The sequence below is a fragment of the Triplophysa dalaica genome, chromosome 24 (assembly GCF_015846415.1).
Source record: "Triplophysa dalaica isolate WHDGS20190420 chromosome 24, ASM1584641v1, whole genome shotgun sequence".
Classification (NCBI taxonomy): Eukaryota; Metazoa; Chordata; class Actinopteri; order Cypriniformes; family Nemacheilidae; genus Triplophysa; species Triplophysa dalaica.
In genome coordinates this window covers 5959173-5979219 of record NC_079565.1, presented here as the reverse complement: position 1 = coordinate 5979219, position 20047 = coordinate 5959173, and the positions used below count along the sequence as shown (strand labels likewise).

Here is a 20047-nt window from a genome sequence, read left to right as displayed (position 1 = left end):
CAATAACATATTTAGTGGCTCTAATGTTGCGGTAAACGTATAGGTTTAACTACGCAAACTCGGGAATTCGAGGTAAATAATGAAAAACATAACGTTTACCTCCTGATGTTCATTTAAATACACCAAATTATGAAATCGGCCTTGTCGCGTTGAGCAAAAGTGAATTTCTAACGTACAGGACGTGGCTGTCGACTGATCACCCTGAGGGAATTCAACAATTCAACATGTCTCAATCCCTGAGCAAACGCAGAGTGAAGATTATGAAAAAAGATTAATAATCATTAAAAGTCCACCTTCACTAACAGTGTAATAAATAGGTTGCCAGTTTTTTTCACAAGTTATAGAGGTCTTGCTTTTGCTATAGACGTACAATATCCAGACGAATGATTCCGTGCCATATTTGCCACCGCCACGTTTTTTGCTTAATGGAGCTGTTTATAGACATACAACAAAAATACAGCAGCAACACAACGAATATGATACTTATAACTAAAAATGTTTTAGTTATATTTAAGATAATATTTGTACGTTATAAAGATGATGTCGCTTAATCAAAAGTTACAACTCACCGAGGCGTCTGCTTTTCTTTTTATGGACAATGATCGGGAATGCTAAATATTTTGGTATCAATGGATGATCACTGAAAAGCACTACTGGGCGCAAACGCCACCTGTATCTACCCAACTACGATAATACCAAAACAATCATTGATACCGATAATGATAAAATAATACATAGGCGTATTATAGGGGTTTGTATTAGTGGATTTTATTTTATTTTTTTCATTTGCTTTTGACCATACAAAGCCGGTGAATATTTTAAGATGTAATGTCGCGGGTGCTCTACTTTCTCTTTCTCAGTCTGTCTCGCTCACACACATGCTTGGAAGCAGAGGGTCGGCGTAAGGGAAAGCTGGCTGGACAGATTTAGGTTCACGCCTGATCGCGCTCTGGAGTGCAGACCAGCGGAGAGAGGGAGAGACAGCACCTGGCCCGGCTTTAGCATCCCCACCTCGCTTTACTGAAAGCCTGATAAGCGGGACCAGGCCGCACGGTTTCCAGTAGAGATCTCAAGAACTCAGCTGGGTTGCACGGGTTGACTTGACCGAGCGCTCAACACACAAACCAACATGTGCAACAACCCGTCTCTTAAAGACGCGCATTTATTTGTTCTTTGAGAGGAGTTTTCTCTTGCGTAAACATGAATCATTAATAGTGACATGAATCATTAATGATTATTTTATATTTACACAATAAGACTACATATGCACAGATATGAAATTCACACGACAAAATGAAGTATTCCTATTGCCAACGAGCTTTAAAAGTGTTGAGCCTCTTCAGGTCACTTTCTAAAACTATTTTTATAACAGCCTAATCTGAAAAGCATTTAAAAAGTTTTTAAAACATAGATATCAATTCGAAAATATTACACTTTACTAATAACGAAAATCCTGTGATTTCTATGTTTTAAACGGTAAAGTTTGTAATGGAATAAAGCGGTAAATGTATAGCTCATGTGGTTTATATGCACACAGTGTTTCTTTTGACTTCCCGGTTTGGGAAATGATAAATGGCGTCAGCTGTGACGTGGGCCGTCACTCTAGCCAATCACTGCCAAGTTGAGGTTAATATTAAGAGAAAGTTGACTGTGAGAAGGGGACGTCTTTTTTATTCCCATCCACATTTAAAGAGGTATTTTGTACCCAACAGGACAACACACTTGACGTGCGTCCTTTGCGTCTGTCATAAGAAAAACGAAGAACGTTGGAGCAGCTTTCCTCTGATAGCCTGTTTCATCAACATCACAAAGAGAAGTTTACAATCTCTCAACTTTTCCTGTTGGTCGCTTTTTGGCTTGTTGGACTGGATGGTATTTACTTTGGGACTAGTTTTGTGACACAGAACCGGAGGGGTTCTCTCTAGACACCCATTACTCTTGTCTCCAAACTCATTTGGAAACGCGCATCACAAAAGCGCATATGGTCCGCTAACGGAACTGGCAATAGCGAATCTTGAGGTAAGTTAGTTTGCTATAACGTGGATTGACAAATTTAGCAGCATGTTGAGCAAACTTTTGACAAACGGAGTGAGTAAATCTATAGGGGAAGTTATTAGACATGAATTCGTTTTTTAAACTAGGCTACTTAAAAATGTTATATGTAATATGCATTGCCCCTAATAACGAGTTATTATGAGAAATATGTTACATGTCAAATTAAAGTGAACATAATTGAATCGTTTTCAATGAGAAAATAAAAGCTTTATTACTACTACTTTGCCGACTCAATTAAACTCGTGTTTATTAATTAAAAAATCCGAAAGAGAACATTTGGGACGTTTATATTATAAAATAATCAAAGAACAGAAATTGTATTTGAGGCGAACTCCACAGTTACCTTATAATACATTGGAAAAAATATTAAAATTAATAAATAGAACTAAAACCAACAATGTTATGATTTCCTATGTAAATCTGTATAAATTCTAAAACGTTTGTAGGTGATGTAGGAGGCCTTTTTTTTAAATGTAATTTGTGTGAAATAATAATATAAAGAAGCCTATTCAGTAACCTTATGATATTCACAATAGTCATCATATATATTTTAAGATTAAGGTTCATATTTGACCTGTAATAGATACAATTTGAATGTAGATTACACGGTCCATAAAGTCTGTGACAACAGAAACAAGTCAGGTTATCTGAATTATTTAAACCTTACACTTTAAACAGCATAACACAAAAAACACACATAATTCAAATAAAGAGAAGATTAAGGCAGCTAAAAATTCTCCAGTTTTCTCTGCCCAAATACCCGCAAAACAAAGAAAGGAAATAACTATTAAAATGATCAGCCCACAGACACCTTCTGTCTATTATGGCCTAATGAAATGGAATAATGTTCAACTTGCTTCTTTTGGATCATGGCATCTAGAGATACATGCAAGGAACATCGGTCTATGTCGCCGGGGGCAACCACCCTAAAAAAAACTTTGGTAAACCCCCTCCCCCAGAACATGGTCATGTTGGCCTTGCACCGAGCCGCATTGCCATAATAACAGGCAGTCTATCTCCAGTTCTCTCACACTCCCTCTGACGTCAGATGTATTCAGCACTGTCCCCACCCCTTATTATTAGTGTTTCTCCCAGTTGAAAACTTTTTGGAGAGAGGCTGAGGCGAGGCACCATGAGTCTATTTTGCCTGGGGGAAATAACGACAAGATTAGGGTCTTTTTCATGACCAAACACCACTGACTTCTAATCCGAACTGTGCTAATTGATGCGAGGACTACAAGAGTCCATCTGTGTGAAAAGTTTTAAATTAGACAAACATTTGATGTTTGATGACCAGTCTTTTAACCTTTTTAGACCGAGTTATTTAAACAAGGATTGAAAACACAGATACATTGTCTTCATAAACAAAATTTCAGTTTTTTTTAGTAGCTCTCAAATTAAGGGCGTGTTAAACAGCGCAGATTTGGCCAAATAATGTTTAGGATTAAAACAGGCTTGTTTTAAAACCTGTCTTTCTCGTGTAACCACAACACTCGATGTGTGTGCCACTGCACAACGTGTTGCACTACAACACGTAAGACTTTACAACACGAGAAATTATTCGCAAATATCAAACGGCGTGGCGGGGTTGCACCGCAGGACCCGAGATGACAGTGCATGACGGTCGCGCCAGCTCATTATCCGACTCCCATTCAACCTGCCTTTCATTGCGATGCAGACTCTTTGGCAGTGTCGTTTGTTTCCTCATTGTGCTATAGTGGGGAATGCAATGGTTGTCAGCGCCCGCATTCAGTTTCGCGATAGTTTATTGATGAGCTCCGACTTTTAGCACTTTTCACATGTCAAAACGAAGTCAAGTGTATGCAACCACAGCTTAATTTTATGCTCCGTGCGTCCCAAACCATTTTGTCTCTCTTTAAAACTGTCCCACCATGCCTTACGATCACCCTCCCCTCTCTATTTCTTCTACCCCAACCCGGAATCTATTCCACTCCAGTGAACGGGTGGGACACCCCAAGCTGAGAGTGGCGAGTTGAGAGTGCAGTGCATGTAACCTCGAACACAGGCGCGGAGGGGTTGCTTTGGAGTGTACCGAGGTGTGTGCTAATGTCCAAGCAATCAACAAATGTAGTTTAAGTGTCCGGCCATGGACGTAATGATATTTTCATTTCCCCCTTGGCAACCCACTACACGGAGTTTCTTTTTCTCCCAATGAAAACGAAAACAAATCACGCTATTAATGTAAATGGTATGGGGTCTCGACTGATCGTCGAGCGCGCGCGGTTAACGCAGATGACATTCTAAAAATCAACAATGACACGTGGAGAATGTTTGCGCTCGTTTCAATAGACCTAACGAGTTTGAAGATAGGAGTGGACGGAATATCAGTTCATGCAAATGTTGACAATAGAGATACAATGAATCCTCATTGTGTTACTTGCACTGAAAAATAAATGAACAATTGTAAAACTATTTTTGAGTCAAAACATCTTAATCACTGCCCTGAATGCATTATGTTACGCAAAAAAGTAAATTTTATAGATTAGAAAATTGCCTTTTATTGTTTTTTTCATTGTTGACATTATTTCGGTGACTTTTTAACCCAAATAGTGTATTACAAAAGTATACTTTAGATTTTATTACTTGCTTTAAATTATTCCGAAGAAAAAAAACTGTGCACATTAATTAAAATCGCTGGATAAGGGTTCTCAGGCTATCAGTTTGATATTTCCTTACACCTCGTTCTTACATCTGCAGGATACTTTTCGTTAAGGCGTTTCCACGATCCCACTGTAAACCCCCTAAAATCATTTCAATATAAAAGCGTCGCATGGGACAGAAGCATGCTTATGAGGAGTGTTTAAGTAGGTCTGGAAAAACTAGCTTTTACTCGGCCCCGTTTCCCGCTCTGTCACCAGGGCAGGAGGAAGTGTTTTGCTAGGAGATGATGACAGAGGTCAGGCTCAGCTAATGGGCCACTGAAGAGAAGAGGAGGCGAGGCACAAACCAGGAACACATACATTAATACACGAGCGCTATCACCAATCAGCATAGGTGCGCGCCCTCTCTCTTGCGCGCTCTCTCGCTCGCTCTCTTACTCGCTCCCACTGGCGCACATTTTTCAGTCTCGCGCAGTCTTGACATCCTATTTTATTGTCAATCTCTGTTTCCTTCGCAGGGAATTTAAACAATTCCACCGGAGACCAGTTGGAAACTATAGAAGACAAACTATTTGAGGACGATTTCTAGAACTTCACCTTCTCTTTATTGATAAAGTACAGCAACGAGGATTCGAGAGCTGTATAGGAACTATGCCTCAAAAAGGTAAGTTAAGACACGTTCTCTTTTGTACTTACAAGGATGTAAAAAGCGTTGGCTGTGTAAGAAAAACAGACTTTCCTGTAGCCTAGGCGACAGCTTTAAAAATAAAAGCTAGTGATTTGACATAATAAATATTTAATACGTACATGTTTATTTACTACCAAGATATATGTTATTTGAAATAAAACTTTTAATGCACTTGAAAACGCTGACAACTGCATCCGCGTACGGTGGATACACCGTGGATTTTCATTGATGGTATTTCCCTATTCATACTAAAGCTATGTGGAGTTCTGTGCCAAGCAAAGTTTTAATATATGACAGAAGAAACCAGAAAGTCAAAGTAGGCCAAGACCACGATCAGTCTTGAAAATGGGAACGCAATGACCCGATGAGGTGGAGTGTCAGGTTGAATCACACAGTCACATTCAGCCGGGCGCGACCACCAAATCGCACCGTGAACTTGGTGTCTTGCTTTTCTAATCAAGGAAACTATGTTGTCTTTATCCCAGAAGTGATCACTAAAAAGTACTAGCTAAAGTGTAAAACGTTAAACTTATTTAAGGTATTTTAGTCATAGTTTGTTTAAAAAGCAAAAACAATGAAAAAAAGCAATATCGATAATATTAGTGTATTGGAGGTTTTATAAAGAAAGATGCGATTACACAGACACGCATGTAATGAAAATTAAAGTGCACCTGACAATGTTTTTAATATGACACTGTTTTTAATATATTTTTAACGGTGGCGTTATTTTCATGCTATATTATCTCTACATAGCATTACAAAACCTAAAGTTTTTTAAACTTATAACCACGGAACATAGATAAATTTTTACATGAATTTGCTTTAAATTGAATTTTAAAGCTTTGAGCGAGTGTATTTAATTAATTACACACAATTAATCCATGCATATTTAAACGAACGAATACAGATTAGGCTCTGTCAATTTCAGACATCACTATTAAAATAGATCACAAAAAGATGAGCTCAGGCAAAAGTGTTAAGCTAAATACTAATTGACTGCAAAAACTGTAACATTGAAACTATATTTCAAAAATATTTTAAGAATGTAAAGATCATTCACTAAATAAAAAATATTCTTGAAGATGTGTGAAAATATGTATAGCCTAATACTAAATATAATGTGAAAGTAAAATAAGCTAATAGTAAAGCAACAACAAATTTTAAAAAATGTTTTCGTGTTTGAACATTACATTGACAAATACATTTGTCTTTATTTTGTGAAACACGTGCACCTCCACCCTGCCAGACGATTGGGGTTGCCTATATATTTATTTGTTGCTGCGCACTGTAAACCGCGCACACAATCAATCTACTTAAAAAGAAAAAATCAAAGCAGGGAGTATTTCTTCAGTGGCCTCCTTTTTGGGTACATGTATTGAATGGGTTCTTTATTGCAATTGTCTTTTACCAATTGAGCGCCCCACTGCGCTGTTGTACATTTTTTACAACCCGTAACGACACATACCAGTAACACAATTACCTCGAGATACTTATAACAAGAAATTACATTTCTATTTCGCGCAACGAGACAAACAAAAAGGCATTGAGGTAACGGGCACCGGGTCATAGTGAGCTGCACTGGCTGTTGCGGGTGAGGGGTGTGCTGAATCGGGTGCAGAAGGAGGGGGGGGGTCTCGTTCCCGTCAGCTCTTTGTGTTTTCTGAGAGTTGTTGGTACGTTTAGTTGGAAGCGTTGTAGCTAGTTAGGGAACCCGGGTTTTACTCTCCGGGTTTTGGTGTAGCAGGAGAAAGTAAGCTATTGTTAAAATTCAGCGGGGCTTTGTCGGGGACCCCTAACCCCCTCCTGGCTTTACTTTTCCTGCGCAGCCAGGCGAGGTATACAGCGTGTGTCACCAGAGGAGAGTATCTAAAGAGAAGAAAAAAGTAGGCCTTGCCCACAACATTTGAAGTTTTCCAATCATGAAGGTTATGGAGAGCAGACGAATGTACAAAAGTAGACAAAATATATTACGTGGATCCTGATTATAATTGTAATTATAATTATTGTTATTTCAAATCATGACCCATCAGCTGAACGAAAAGTTGCCAAATATTAATAATAGTAATTGAGAGTACGCATGCAGAAATTTAATTATTGTTACGTTCACGTTAAATTAATTAAAGTTATAAAACCGAAAATAATAAAATCGTAGGTAAAAACTTTAATAGATTTAAACGTAAGAAACAACTACAAATAGAAAGGGTGTACTAATAAATTGTTTTGCTTTGTCCTAGGGATATTTTAATAGAGTGAAGCAGATGAGAGTCTATAAATTGTTTTAAGCGGACAGTCAACTCTGTTTCCAGGCAAGTTTAAACCCTGGACATAAGTGTATTTGTGGAGACAGTACTGTTTTCACTTTTTGCATGAATGCAAAATTGGCGAACGCTGAAGCTTCAGCCACAATATTGTCTGTAACTTTCTTGCACACAAGACAGCAAACTTAAACACTGAACTGCAATACACTTGACCGAAGAAGTGAAAACTTATTATTGTTTCTTTCTTTGTGACTATTAGAATACTATAACCGGGCCACGTGGGAGTCTGGAGTAGCGTCGATGATGCAAAACAGTAAGTGGATTTTTTTCCTATGAGTTTGAACAAATGTTGTGAGTGAAGATGTGTAAATAAAACGTAAAATGGCTATTGCATTTGTTTTAGTATATTAGCTAGTAAAGAGCCTGATGCAAAAATGTTTGCCAGATGTTAATACTGCTCCCCCAAAATAGCCAAGTACTGCATAGTAAGCTAGTAAACTCATTGCTTAGCTTGATGTTTACTTTTTGACAGACAGGATTATGTGCCATTATCTAAATTATTAAGGCTACATTGAGAACAAAAATTACAGTCCCAGTAAGTCACATTTAGGACTCAACACATACACAACCTAGTTACAGTTTCTAACGCATATGCTCTTTGCATAATTGTGTGTGTATGTGTCTGTCAGTGTTAGGGGATGTTAGAGAGAGAGAGAGGAGTTTCTGCTTGACTTGCTTTTAAATAATTGCTGAATTAATGTTAGCATTGGCGGCCAATCCACCTAGTCCATTAGCAGAGAAGAAATTGACATTGCATGATTCTGATGGAAGGTCTATCATGTTTATGAAAACACATCTAGAGTGAAATAATAGACCAAGCTTTGATGCAACACTGAGTGTTGTAGAGCATGAATAAATTGCATTTCCTGGTTGTAATATTGTCTTGGTCTTTGAGATGTGTGAGGGCCAACTAAAACGTATCATACTCAGTAATTTGTTTAATTCCTTTGTGGAAAATACCAAGTAAGTTTTGATGACAATAAATGAGATATATTTTCTCTTTTAATGCTGGACAAGAGGTGTATGACATCTGTAACGAAGGTGTGTTGAATGTTCATTTTATTTTGTTGCAAGTGCCAGTTCTTGGCTCTGTCATGCGGTTTAATGTTTTAGTCAATATTTTATCCATAAGGGAAAAATAATGTAGGTCAGCTGAAGTAGGGTATATGAAACAATTGAGTGATAAATTTAACAAACTGAATTAAAACATTAAAATAAACGGTGGAATAAACACACATTACGCACATTTATTTTTCCTAAAAGTTCATCTATGGGAGCGTCGTTTTTTTCTATAGCGCTTGTTTTTTTTTGCAAGGATTGTTGTTGTTATTGTACAGGCGTTCCTATATCTTCTTGATGATGACACTGAGTTCGCCACATGTTGTCGTGTGATGTCTTGTGCGCATTACTGAGGAGATATCATTCGGGCCTTTGGTTTGTTTAAAGGTCACAGGCGGCAATCCAAGCTTTGTGCTAATAACTCTTGGGTGTATATAGAGCGGAGCGTCCAAATTGACACCATATGTCTTCCTATTAATTGATTAGAAACAGAGTACCACGCGCGCAATGATTGCCACTGGGCGAGACCGACACCATTCACCGTGGGGAATTATAGAACGATTAAGACTTAACCTTTCAAGCGAAAGTTTGATTTTATATCCTAATTTGCGTCTTGGCGCGAACAAATCAAATGTCTGCACTTTAGGACCATTCGACATGTGATTTCAAAGCCAATAAATGTTCAATTATTTTTAATGACAGAAAACGACAGCAGATTTCTAATTAAATTCTCCAACATTTCCAGATAATTTTCTGCTATTTGTGATTGATTCATTCACTATAAATGTTGCAAGTTGGCAGCAGTTTTAGAATTAGAAACACAAGTATAATACATATATTACGTCTGAGCTAAAAATAAATAAATGATTCCACGGCAAATGCACGTTGTTATCTTCATTGTGCATTATAAAACATGCACTCCATTATCATTTTGATTTTTTATTTCGCTCTGTAGATTTATTATGCATAAACCTACAGAGCACAACACTTTCCCGCAGACTTGCTCCCAGTGCGTAAATATAGGCAATGAAGGTTTGTCACTTGGGAAAAAAGAAATGTCACTTTTAATATATTGAGGGCGAGGCTCGCTCCCGTGAACGTACGCGCGCACAGCCTCTGGCTACCTTAAAATTAAGCTTCCCTTAAAGGGGAAATGAGTAGAGTCCAATTTAGTCTGAGTGATATCCAAATGCAGACAGAAAGGGTCGTTTTATCATGCTACTATTTGTCGTGACGATGCGATTTTTAAAAGCAGAGCGATGTCATGAAGTGACATGCCTGCCACAAGTGCTCCGACTGATCTTTTCAATTAGCCTTCCATGCATGATCCAGGGCGACTTCCGCCTATTTCCAGAAATTAAGCTCAAACTTGACGTGCAGCTAGCTTTATTTTAAAGACAAATGTCAGGCAGGCTCATCATATTTTCCCCCTCTTCTATATTTGGAGCTTATTTATTGCAAAGGAGCGTGTGCTCTTGGACTCAATTTAACGGGAGGCTTCAGAGGGAAGGGAGCTTAGAAGTAAACCAACGACAGGAGGGAAGCCTGCTTTTCGGTTTTGATTTCAGGTTTGGTGCCTTTGGTCTGCTTTTTGTGTTGGCTTTTCTATAGACACGGGCTGTAAATTATAATATTATAAGCTAATTGATTACATCGGACATCCTGTGCTCTGTTTTTTTGTGCAAAAGTCGTTATATTAGATAATGTTAAAGTCTATGGTTTAATCGTGGCAACGTTTAAGAAGTTTTAATGTAATGCCACAAATGGCATTACACCATCTGATCCGTTTAAAGCTTTGCAAAGATGCGCAAATCTCGGCTCAGTGGGTTGGAGATGTTTTGCTCCAGATCATACCAGAGCGCTGACGCTTAATCAATGTTGTGCATGTAATTATAATACAATTGTATATTAGGAGATTATGATCTTATGAGCACATCTGGAGAACAGTCGCGAACATATGACAGCTGAACAACAGTAATAATTACGGGCTTTGCTGATTTTAAAGCGATTTATTTTTTCTGAATATTAAGTTTTGTCGACAATGCTGCTCTTGTAATGCTTGACTCGTTTTTAGACAATTGCGAGCTGCGAACTTCTATTCAAACAACTGTGATCGGTTTACATTGAGTCTGGTTTGCTAAATGCTGGGCTTATTTACATCGAAACCTTACTTTTCTATTTGTTTAGGTCACAGTGGAGTGAACCAGCTTGGCGGTGTATTCGTCAACGGCAGACCGCTGCCCGACTCCACGAGACAGAAAATAGTTGAACTCGCTCACAGCGGCGCGCGGCCGTGCGACATATCCCGGATTCTGCAGGTGATAATAATGCATGTTTTTAAATTCAAGCGCACAGTTTATTGAGTTATGAAAATTTTCATTGTTTCACATTTGTGTCTATTGTTTTGAAACACCTGTTTTATCAGCTGTATATATTTTTAAGAAACCCATTGCAATTTTTATACCAGAGAGCAAATGGGATTCATTTCAAATTCAGTTTGGAATGCATATACAGTGGTCTTATGGAATCATTCGATGATTAATAATAAGCTTCCTAATGCACTTGGCACTTTTTTTACAATTGGCATTTTTCTAAATTGGCGACCAGAATACCAAAAAAAAAACTATTCGGAATCAAAAAACGATTAAGTGCATTTTAAAAAAGTGCATATTTTCTCGTACCACTGAAGACGTCTTTTTGTGTTAAAGGTATTTCTTGTGTTATAGACCCATGCTGATGCAAAAGTCCAAGTGCTGGACAATGAAAACGTAAGCTTATTATTGCTTGCAGTATACACTTAAAATATAATACTAGTCTTAAATAATGTATGTGAATTGTTTCTTTTGTTTTCTGTCTAGGTGTCCAACGGCTGTGTGAGTAAAATCTTGGGTAGATACTATGAAACAGGCTCCATCAGACCCAGAGCCATCGGTGGAAGTAAACCAAGAGTAGCGACTCCGGAGGTGGTCACCAAAATTGCCCACTACAAGAGGGAGTGTCCGTCAATCTTCGCGTGGGAAATCCGAGACAGACTGCTATCAGAGGGGGTCTGCACCAACGACAACATACCCAGTGTAAGTTTATTGTTTACAGTTTTCATTTAGTCTATATATATATATATATTTATGTATGTCGTTGATAAAACATAATTCATTTGATGTATTTAAATGCATGCGTTCATAACCTTGAACGTGAACGACATTACACTTTCTATTCGGGTTTCGCCGGCAAGCTGTAATCTCCTCTAAACCTAAAAGGACAATGCAATGCAATGTAATGCTCAGGCATGTAGGCCCAGGCAGAAATTGGGCCAATCGTTCCAAGAGCCAAAATGCCACTTCGAGGATGCGCTCTTTAATTAATGTGCCGCATCTTTGGGTTCGTCTTTCAGGTGTCATCGATAAACAGAGTACTACGCAACCTGGCTAGCGAAAAGCAACAGATGGGCGCAGATGGAATGTATGAAAAGCTGAGGATGCTGAACGGTCAGACCGGCACGTGGGGGACCCGGCCGGGCTGGTACCCCGGAACTTCGGTGCCAGGACAGCCCAATCAAGGTATGGCAATTTTACTCGCCATAGTGAAACATTCTGCCAAAAGAGGCGTTGAGGATGCTTGGCATCAAGGAGAGATTTATGATTACATCGATGTCTGAATTATTTTATGAGCGCGTTACAGCAATACCGTTAAAGAATTAAAATAACCATATTTTTAATTAACATGTATTATTATTAGTAGTATTAACAGTAATACGTATTAATAATTAATCATATTAACATGTCAACTAATTTGAAATATAACAAATACATCGATAATGTTTATTGGTTACAATTACTTGCCTATTATCATTATTGTTGTTGTGGCTGTTAAAATAAAAAATCCATATTGTACACAATAAGTAAATGTATTACACATCTCGTTAAATGATATGCTCATCACAAAGAGGTGATTATGGAAACTAGGTTATACAGTTTGCAAGAAAGCTAAATAAATAAAGACAGTATGCGTTATCCCTTACACATTATTTCTCTGTCACACAGAAAAATGTGCTATGAGAATAGTTCTGTCGCTATGTAATAGCTCATTAGAGAACGTTTTGTTTCCCATTAAGGCGACATAAATAAGCGTTTGAGAAGACAGCTGAGGAAATGTTCCATCGGAGAGACTCTGGACACGATATGACAACGTTTGCCAATTAGATTCGTCACTGTTGAGGACACTAAACGACGAAAGATGGACATATCAATAAACAACTAAATAATTGCTATATTTTAATCTAATCGCCCAGTTTAATCTTTACTGGTTTGCAGCAAAACGAAACGGTCTCATTTACGCTTTTACGCATTTTACGCAAAAGGAAGAAAATACCGATTCATTTAAAACGCACATATAATTTATTATTTTTCATCAAAGTAATTTTGCTATTACGTATACTGTGTACGGAAACGAAACAAGAAACGAATATTGAAAAATATTCGATAATATTCTGTTGACATACTACATAATTAATGGTGTTTGTTGACACGTGGCCTCGTGGACTAACTAAAACCAACAGAGCGATTTCCTTTATCAAAGTGGATTATCTTTAGTCCAAAGAAAAACTGAAACCTGCATTCTTAAGCATCTAATTTCTATTTTGTTTTGACAGAGTTAAACTCTGAAGGACGTTAATGGCTATATCAAACGCCTGATGACAGCAATTACTGAACATCATCTGTGATATTCTTAGGTTACATTATTGTCTACCACCGTGTTACCCTTGATAAGTAGCTAATTTAACAGGAATGTATCTACATATGTCCCCCCATATGTCTGTAGGAGGTTGAAAAAATCCATACGTCCATTTCTGGAGTGACTAAATCATGGTGAGGTTTCTGAGCGACGCAAATATGGTCACAATCCGATGAATGTCACGCAACACTGAATAAAACAGCGGATTCATCTGGTTTGACAGGACGCTAAAAGAGACAACTCTATTGCATTCAGAGGACTCATAGGAACCCCTCCCTCCGTCATAGGCTCGGGGTGCTAAAGCCGGCTAAAGGATTTGGACACTTTCCCTTTTCCAAGGGTCCTCGCATGTTTTAATCAATGCCTCCGCAGCTGAAAGATGCCTCAGTTGTTTTGCAATCTTTCTGCTTGTCTTCCGCCTCACTGGCTACGACAACGCCCCAATAAGGAATGATTTTATTTCCCACAGCCTTTCTTAGAGAAAACAAACCCTAAATCTGCCGACAGTTGGTGAGGCTTTTGAGAACAGGCCACACATTCGCTTCTTTTACGGATTAGCTCTTGGAAAGTGTATGGGATACTAAGCACTGCGACGACTTTTTAAAAGTTTCTCAGAACATCAGAAACGTATAGTCTTTGACAAAGAAATAAATTAAAAAAGAAAAGAAAGCGTAATTTAGCGTTTAATATGGACTTGCATGCAATAAATTGTGTGGAGAAATGTAAAACTTTCACATTATTATTATTAGATTATTATTACATAAATCAATAGGCCTAATGTGTGGTTATTTACTATTGTTATTATTTGTCGTGTTTTCCTTAATTTAGGTTGCGCATTTTGCACACTTTGGTCTAAATTAATCTCGTTCACATTACAGGCCCCAATTCGATTTGTGGCATGATCATCAACTTTAAGTAACGTGAACAAAATTCCATTATACAGTGTTTTTTAATGAGCCACTGGTGTCCAACAACACAGCAGGTTAAAGCTTATCGACTCACAGTTGGCACTCCTACCCCCATGTCTGTGACAAACAAGAGCCTTCGTATTTAGATGTCCCATTCACGGTGGCCTGGCTGTTTTTCTTCTGTTGCCTATAAGAAGGTATAAATCCTAACTAAGGTTGAACGGGCCAGCCCCAGGGACAGTGATTAATGACAGTAGAGCATAAAGGTTAACACGCCGAGCTGAAAAGTCTGTTGACTGGAATCCTCGTGCTACAATGACCGCTCGAGAGAATCCTTTTGTCGCCGGGTCCAATTGTGTCCTCAAAATTCAACCCACGAAAGTTTGCCATCCCTTCTCTCAGCGAGTATTTAATAGTTACCCTTATTCTCGCGCTTTGTGTCGCAATGAAAGCGTCCTTCTCCTATTCAAGTATTGGTGGTCACCTCAATAGCTCCGCAAACGCCCTTATGGTGGCCGTAGTCTAATTGAAGAACTCGGCGATGAAAAGAGGGTGTTTGGTTTTTAAAAAAACATTTCAGAGGACCTGAAAAGGTTTCTGGGACATTTCTGTAAGGCCCCCAAGCCTGTCGTTTTTTGTGACTCGGTGCTGAACGATCTAAGCGAGCGTGCTCGAAATGTTTTCCCACAATATTGCAGAGGGGGATACAGAAACGTACAAAACGGTCGAGTTACTTAATTCGCATTCAATTTTCCTCACGTAAATATGACAAGCAAACAATAATGCTTTAATTAATGCCTAGCATCCAAACACAGCACGAGAAGTGTGTGGTTATACAGAATTTACCTACTTTTTATATTTCTTTTCCAGATGGCTGTCAGCAGTCAGACGGAGGCGGCGAAAACACGAACTCGATAAGCTCGAACGGGGAGGACTCGGATGAGACCCAAATGAGGCTTCAGCTGAAACGAAAACTTCAAAGGAACCGTACATCTTTCACACAAGAACAAATAGAAGCACTTGAAAAAGGTAAACACTGACTAGCTTAGCTGACAGACCAATTTGAAAGTTATTGAAATTTAAATTACTGATGTAAATATTGATCAGACAGACTAACTTTAGCGCTAAATTAAGTTATGAGATGTTTTGCATTTTGTAGTTGAACAAAAAGTAATGAAATATCGTGTTAATGACTTTCCCGCCAGAATTCGAAAGAACGCACTATCCGGACGTTTTTGCGCGAGAGAGACTCGCCGCCAAAATAGATTTACCTGAAGCAAGAATACAGGTGAGCAAGACAAGACAAATCATTTGTTAAAGTTATTTATTTCGTTTAATAATGGTATTTGTAGTTAAACAATATAATATGCATTTACTATAGTCTCACCAGAATTAGCATAGTTTAACCATGATGTTTGTAGTAAAACCATGGCAAAGCAAATAGGCACAAATCTAATAAAAACATGCTACACTTTTAGTATAATAAAGCAATAGTTCATTTTGAGATAAAATGTGGGGAGGGGGAATTTTTGGTTACTACAAATACCATAGTTAAACTACTGAAGTAACAACGTTTACTGTCTTCAAAGGCATGTGATAACTTACTAAAGCTGTCCTTTCAGGTGTGGTTCTCCAATAGAAGAGCGAAGTGGAGGAGGGAGGAAAAATTAAGAAATCAAAGACGACAAGCTAGTAACTCTTCCAGTCACATACCCATCAGTAGCAGCTTTAGCACTAGCGTTTATCAGCCAATCCCCCAGCCCACAACGCCAGGTAAATACACTTGATAGGCCATGTGGGTCATGAGACAAACGTTCTTAAAGCTTATGAGAACCTATACTGTTTTTCTAACCATTGTGTGGTTTCGTTTTTTTAAACAGTATCATTCACATCAGGCTCCATGTTAGGAAGGCCAGACACGGCACTCACAAACACATACAGCGCCCTGCCACCAATGCCGAGCTTTACCATGGCCAACAATCTTCCTATGCAAGTATGTACACACAAATGTCAGTTTTTATTACAGTATAGAGTATGAGTACAAAGTACTCTTATTCCTAGAATTAGGTTATTGCTTTACACAGTGTTGTATTGTTCAAAATGTTGTGCCAACCATAATGTTTCGTAGGATTAGTAATTCAATATTTGCCAGCATTGTAAAATCTTATGCAACACCAACAACAGTTTACTCAGGTCTGTAGAGCCTTGTTTGTATATCAGAAAGAGATGTGAGCATTGTTGACAGGTTTGCCCTTCCTCTCCCCCCAGCCCAGCCAGGCCCCATCCTATTCCTGCATGTTGCCTACTAGTCCTTCGGTGAATGGGCGGAGTTATGACACATACACACCGCCACACATGCAAGCACATATGAACAGCCAATCAATGGCCTCAGGCACAACCTCGACGGGTAAGTTTAACACTTAACAAATAGATTTTCAAATTTTCTAACGTAGTGCTACACGGCAAAATGACATGTGCCCTGATATATCCCTTTATTATGCGTTTCTCATATGACAGGGCTAATCTCGCCAGGAGTGTCCGTACCAGTCCAAGTGCCAGGCAGCGAACCAGACATGTCTCAATACTGGCCCAGACTACAGTGAGAACAAGACGCTAAAACAAAAAAGAAAACAGTGGGGAGGAATACAGAGAGCAGTTTCTTCACCTCCCGTTGTCTCTCGGCTGCAGGGCTGTTCAGCAGTATTTTACAACAGAAGGAAACGAGAAGCTAAAGGACCTTTTTTGTACTGGGATAGTGCCACTTCTCTATCATTCTTTGGACATAAAGACTTGAAGAATTAAAGAGAACAGACTACTGTAAAGTGCCCGGTATTATATCGTGAATTGGAAAAAAATCTGTTTTTCAGTTTCCAACAAAGTCATTTTGATGTATTTGTACATGTAATGGCCAATTGTATGTTATGACAAAAAAAGGAAAAAAAAGAAAAACTGTGGATGGACTGTCAAACAAAGCTGGTCTTGCATCGATGAGCGGAAGAACATTTGTGCGAGCTTTTCTGTCATTCATCAATCTATTTTTCAGCCGACATCAAGAACTTTTGCTCATTTCTGGAGTTGTTGAACAGCAGCAGAACTTAAAGGAAGTCAATCCATCATTTTTTTTCCAAAGCTTGCAGACAAAGTCAGGTGTATGTGAAACAAAAGTTTAATGCTGAACTGGAGGAGAAAAATTTTGGTAGCTAAAATGGTAGATTGTGTCTTCGATATAATTCAGTTTTGTTAATGTCAAAATGTAAGTATTTGTCTTCCCTAGAAGTCTCGCAGAACAATTTCTATAATAAAATTAAATTCATTTTATAATTCTCTGCATATTCGATACATATTACACAATTCTCACGAAAGGGCACATTTTTAACACAATTAGCATTAATGTGGCTGAAAAAAAGAAAACTTAACAGAAAAAGCCTTTGCATACCAATTGTTACATCGTTGTTTTAGCTTTTGCATTTTATTGACATCACTCATAAAATTGACCTTCTTCGCAATATCAGTGATTAATTAACATTCGGATTCAATTACGTTAGATCTGTAAAGACATTTTTAATAATTGTTTTCAAATATTTATCCTAAAGGCAACTTTTTTCAAAACATCACAAATCAGTATTAGATAAAATTTAAGTTAAAGATCAAAATTTATATTAGAGACTAATCCTTTATGCTTCAGAGATAACCTGATATCTCAAACATGTCTCCCATGACATACAGTAATTGAAAATACATTCTTTAAAACAGTTAGCCAAGTCTGCATTACTGGAGTATTATATTTCATTCAACCTGAAACTTGAAACTCTGATGTATGTAATTTTTGTGTTTTCAGCAAGCCTGTTCTCTTTAAGATCATTTGCATGTTAAAAATGTTGTACCTTTTAAATTAAATTGTTTTATAAAGGAATGAAAGAAGAAAAGTGGGGTCCCATAGTCAGTAATCTTATTTAATGACATCCAGCTTTAGAAACAGTTTAGCTGCTGCAATGTGTTCACAAAATACGTTTTGCTAATTTAGATGAACACATATTTATCTATAAAAGCAACATAAAACACAGGATTACACAAACAAATCTAAAATGAACAGCCTTCACTCTAAACAAGAGATATTTTTTTACAAAACAATAGAATTATTCTGTCAGTAAGCGTAAGGAATGATTGCAGTGGAAAATATGTTATTTTGCCACATTGGGAGACTCAGCAGGGAGGAAAATGGATGGAAGAATGCGTAGGAGGAGGGATCAGGTAAGCTATGTGTGGACAGGACGTGTCTGTTTGTTATTAAACCCATACGGACAAAAAATCCAAAAGTGATACACTACATCAAAAAAGGCAGTTATATAATTTGCACAAAACAGCCCAACTGTGATTCCATAATAAAAATCACAAGTATTTGAATAAACTGTAATAATGAAAAAAATATCTGGACGTTAGAACTGGGAATTTATGGAGATAAAATCAACCAAAGGAAAAAGAGAATCATCAGCTTAAACCAAGTAAAAGCCAAAAGTGTAGATCTATTAATAGTCTGAGCTAAAGCAAAATTCACATACAACACCACCCAACAAAAAGATGAGTGATCTTCTAAGTGTCTGAATAATAAATTGTGTCTAACAATAACAGTAAACTGTCAAAATAAAATAAGAGAAATTGACATTTTTAAATCTCAAGCAAACGTTGAGAAACAAAAACAAATATAAAACTACAACTAATCCCTGATAGAAGAGAAATATGAGAACCAACCGAAAAGAGAGAGAAAAGAGTCACATTTTTTCCCAGTCTCACCGGCCTAGACAAACAAAAGGTGGAACGGTTTTGTCTTTTTGCATTGCCACTTACAATCCTAATTTAATTTGGGGATCCGATACGTCAAAAGTACGTGTAAGGTTCTTCTTAACCCAACAGTGCCGAACAGCAAGCTTGACAATCTAGAATATTTATTCAACAGGACTGTTATCCAAAAAACAAGACAAATCCTGTTGATCCCATTCTTCAGAGTAGCAAAAACTACACACAACCAAGCCGTGCATGAAAACCGGTCGAAAACATGCACGTCGGGGTATATTTTCACACCACAACGCACAGTGCGGAGGTGTCTCGTGAAGGGACATGCATTCAACATGCAGCGATCACATTAAAACCACTTTAAAACAGAAGCCCAGATATGTCTGTTCTGTGTATATAGCTGTTTGAATTTGACTTGATTTGGTTAGTTTACGTCACAAGAAGACTCGCGAGGTTGGGGTACATTTGATCAAAAGTGAGGCATAGTTTTTCACTCTCAAGCAAGGTTTTTTTAAACAATCACAAATAAAAGTTCAAAGGATATCCAGGATTGAGGACAGGGGGTAGATGTAAAGCGCATGATCTGAGATGTGCGCTGCTTAGGTGGGAAATGCGAGTTAATTTCCTACTTCTTACTCCTCTCCCTCCCCTATAACTTCCTTGGACTGTTGTGTCAATAAATGCACCAAAAAGAAGAAAATGTAAACACCAATGATATTAAATTTGTGTTTTAGATGTATATAAAATAAGCTTGATTTGAATATAAATTACCTAAATTTTTATTAAAAAAGCAGTTATTCTAGTTTTAATATTTTGTTGGTTTTGGTTGTCTGCATGTAACTGTTACAGAGAAGCAGAGGAAACCCAGGTGCTTCT

General features: G+C 37.9%; 1 protein-coding gene across 7 annotated transcripts; it reads left to right on the top strand.

Annotated features, from left to right (window-relative positions):
- The first annotated feature begins 1703 nt into the window (after window positions 1–1703).
- pax6a (paired box 6a) lies at window positions 1704–18234 on the top strand. 7 transcript variants are annotated; one of them, XM_056740502.1, is made up of 14 exons: window positions 1704–2019; window positions 5195–5340; window positions 7882–7935; window positions 8700–8723; window positions 10929–11059; window positions 11468–11509; window positions 11600–11815; window positions 12133–12298; window positions 15251–15409; window positions 15586–15668; window positions 16003–16153; window positions 16261–16373; window positions 16649–16787; window positions 16898–18234. In XM_056740502.1, exons 2-14 carry the CDS (start codon window positions 5328–5330, stop codon window positions 16981–16983), a joined length of 1377 nt encoding a protein of 458 aa, XP_056596480.1. In that variant the 5' UTR covers window positions 1704–2019; window positions 5195–5327; the 3' UTR covers window positions 16984–18234. The 7 variants fall into 7 exon arrangements, with proteins under 7 accessions (XP_056596480.1, XP_056596483.1, XP_056596479.1 ...); XM_056740505.1 differs by lacking the exon at window positions 1704–2019 and adding an exon at window positions 7599–7670 and having other exon boundaries at window positions 5085–5340; XM_056740501.1 differs by lacking the exon at window positions 1704–2019 and having other exon boundaries at window positions 5085–5340.
- The last annotated feature ends 1813 nt before the right edge of the window (window positions 18235–20047 follow it).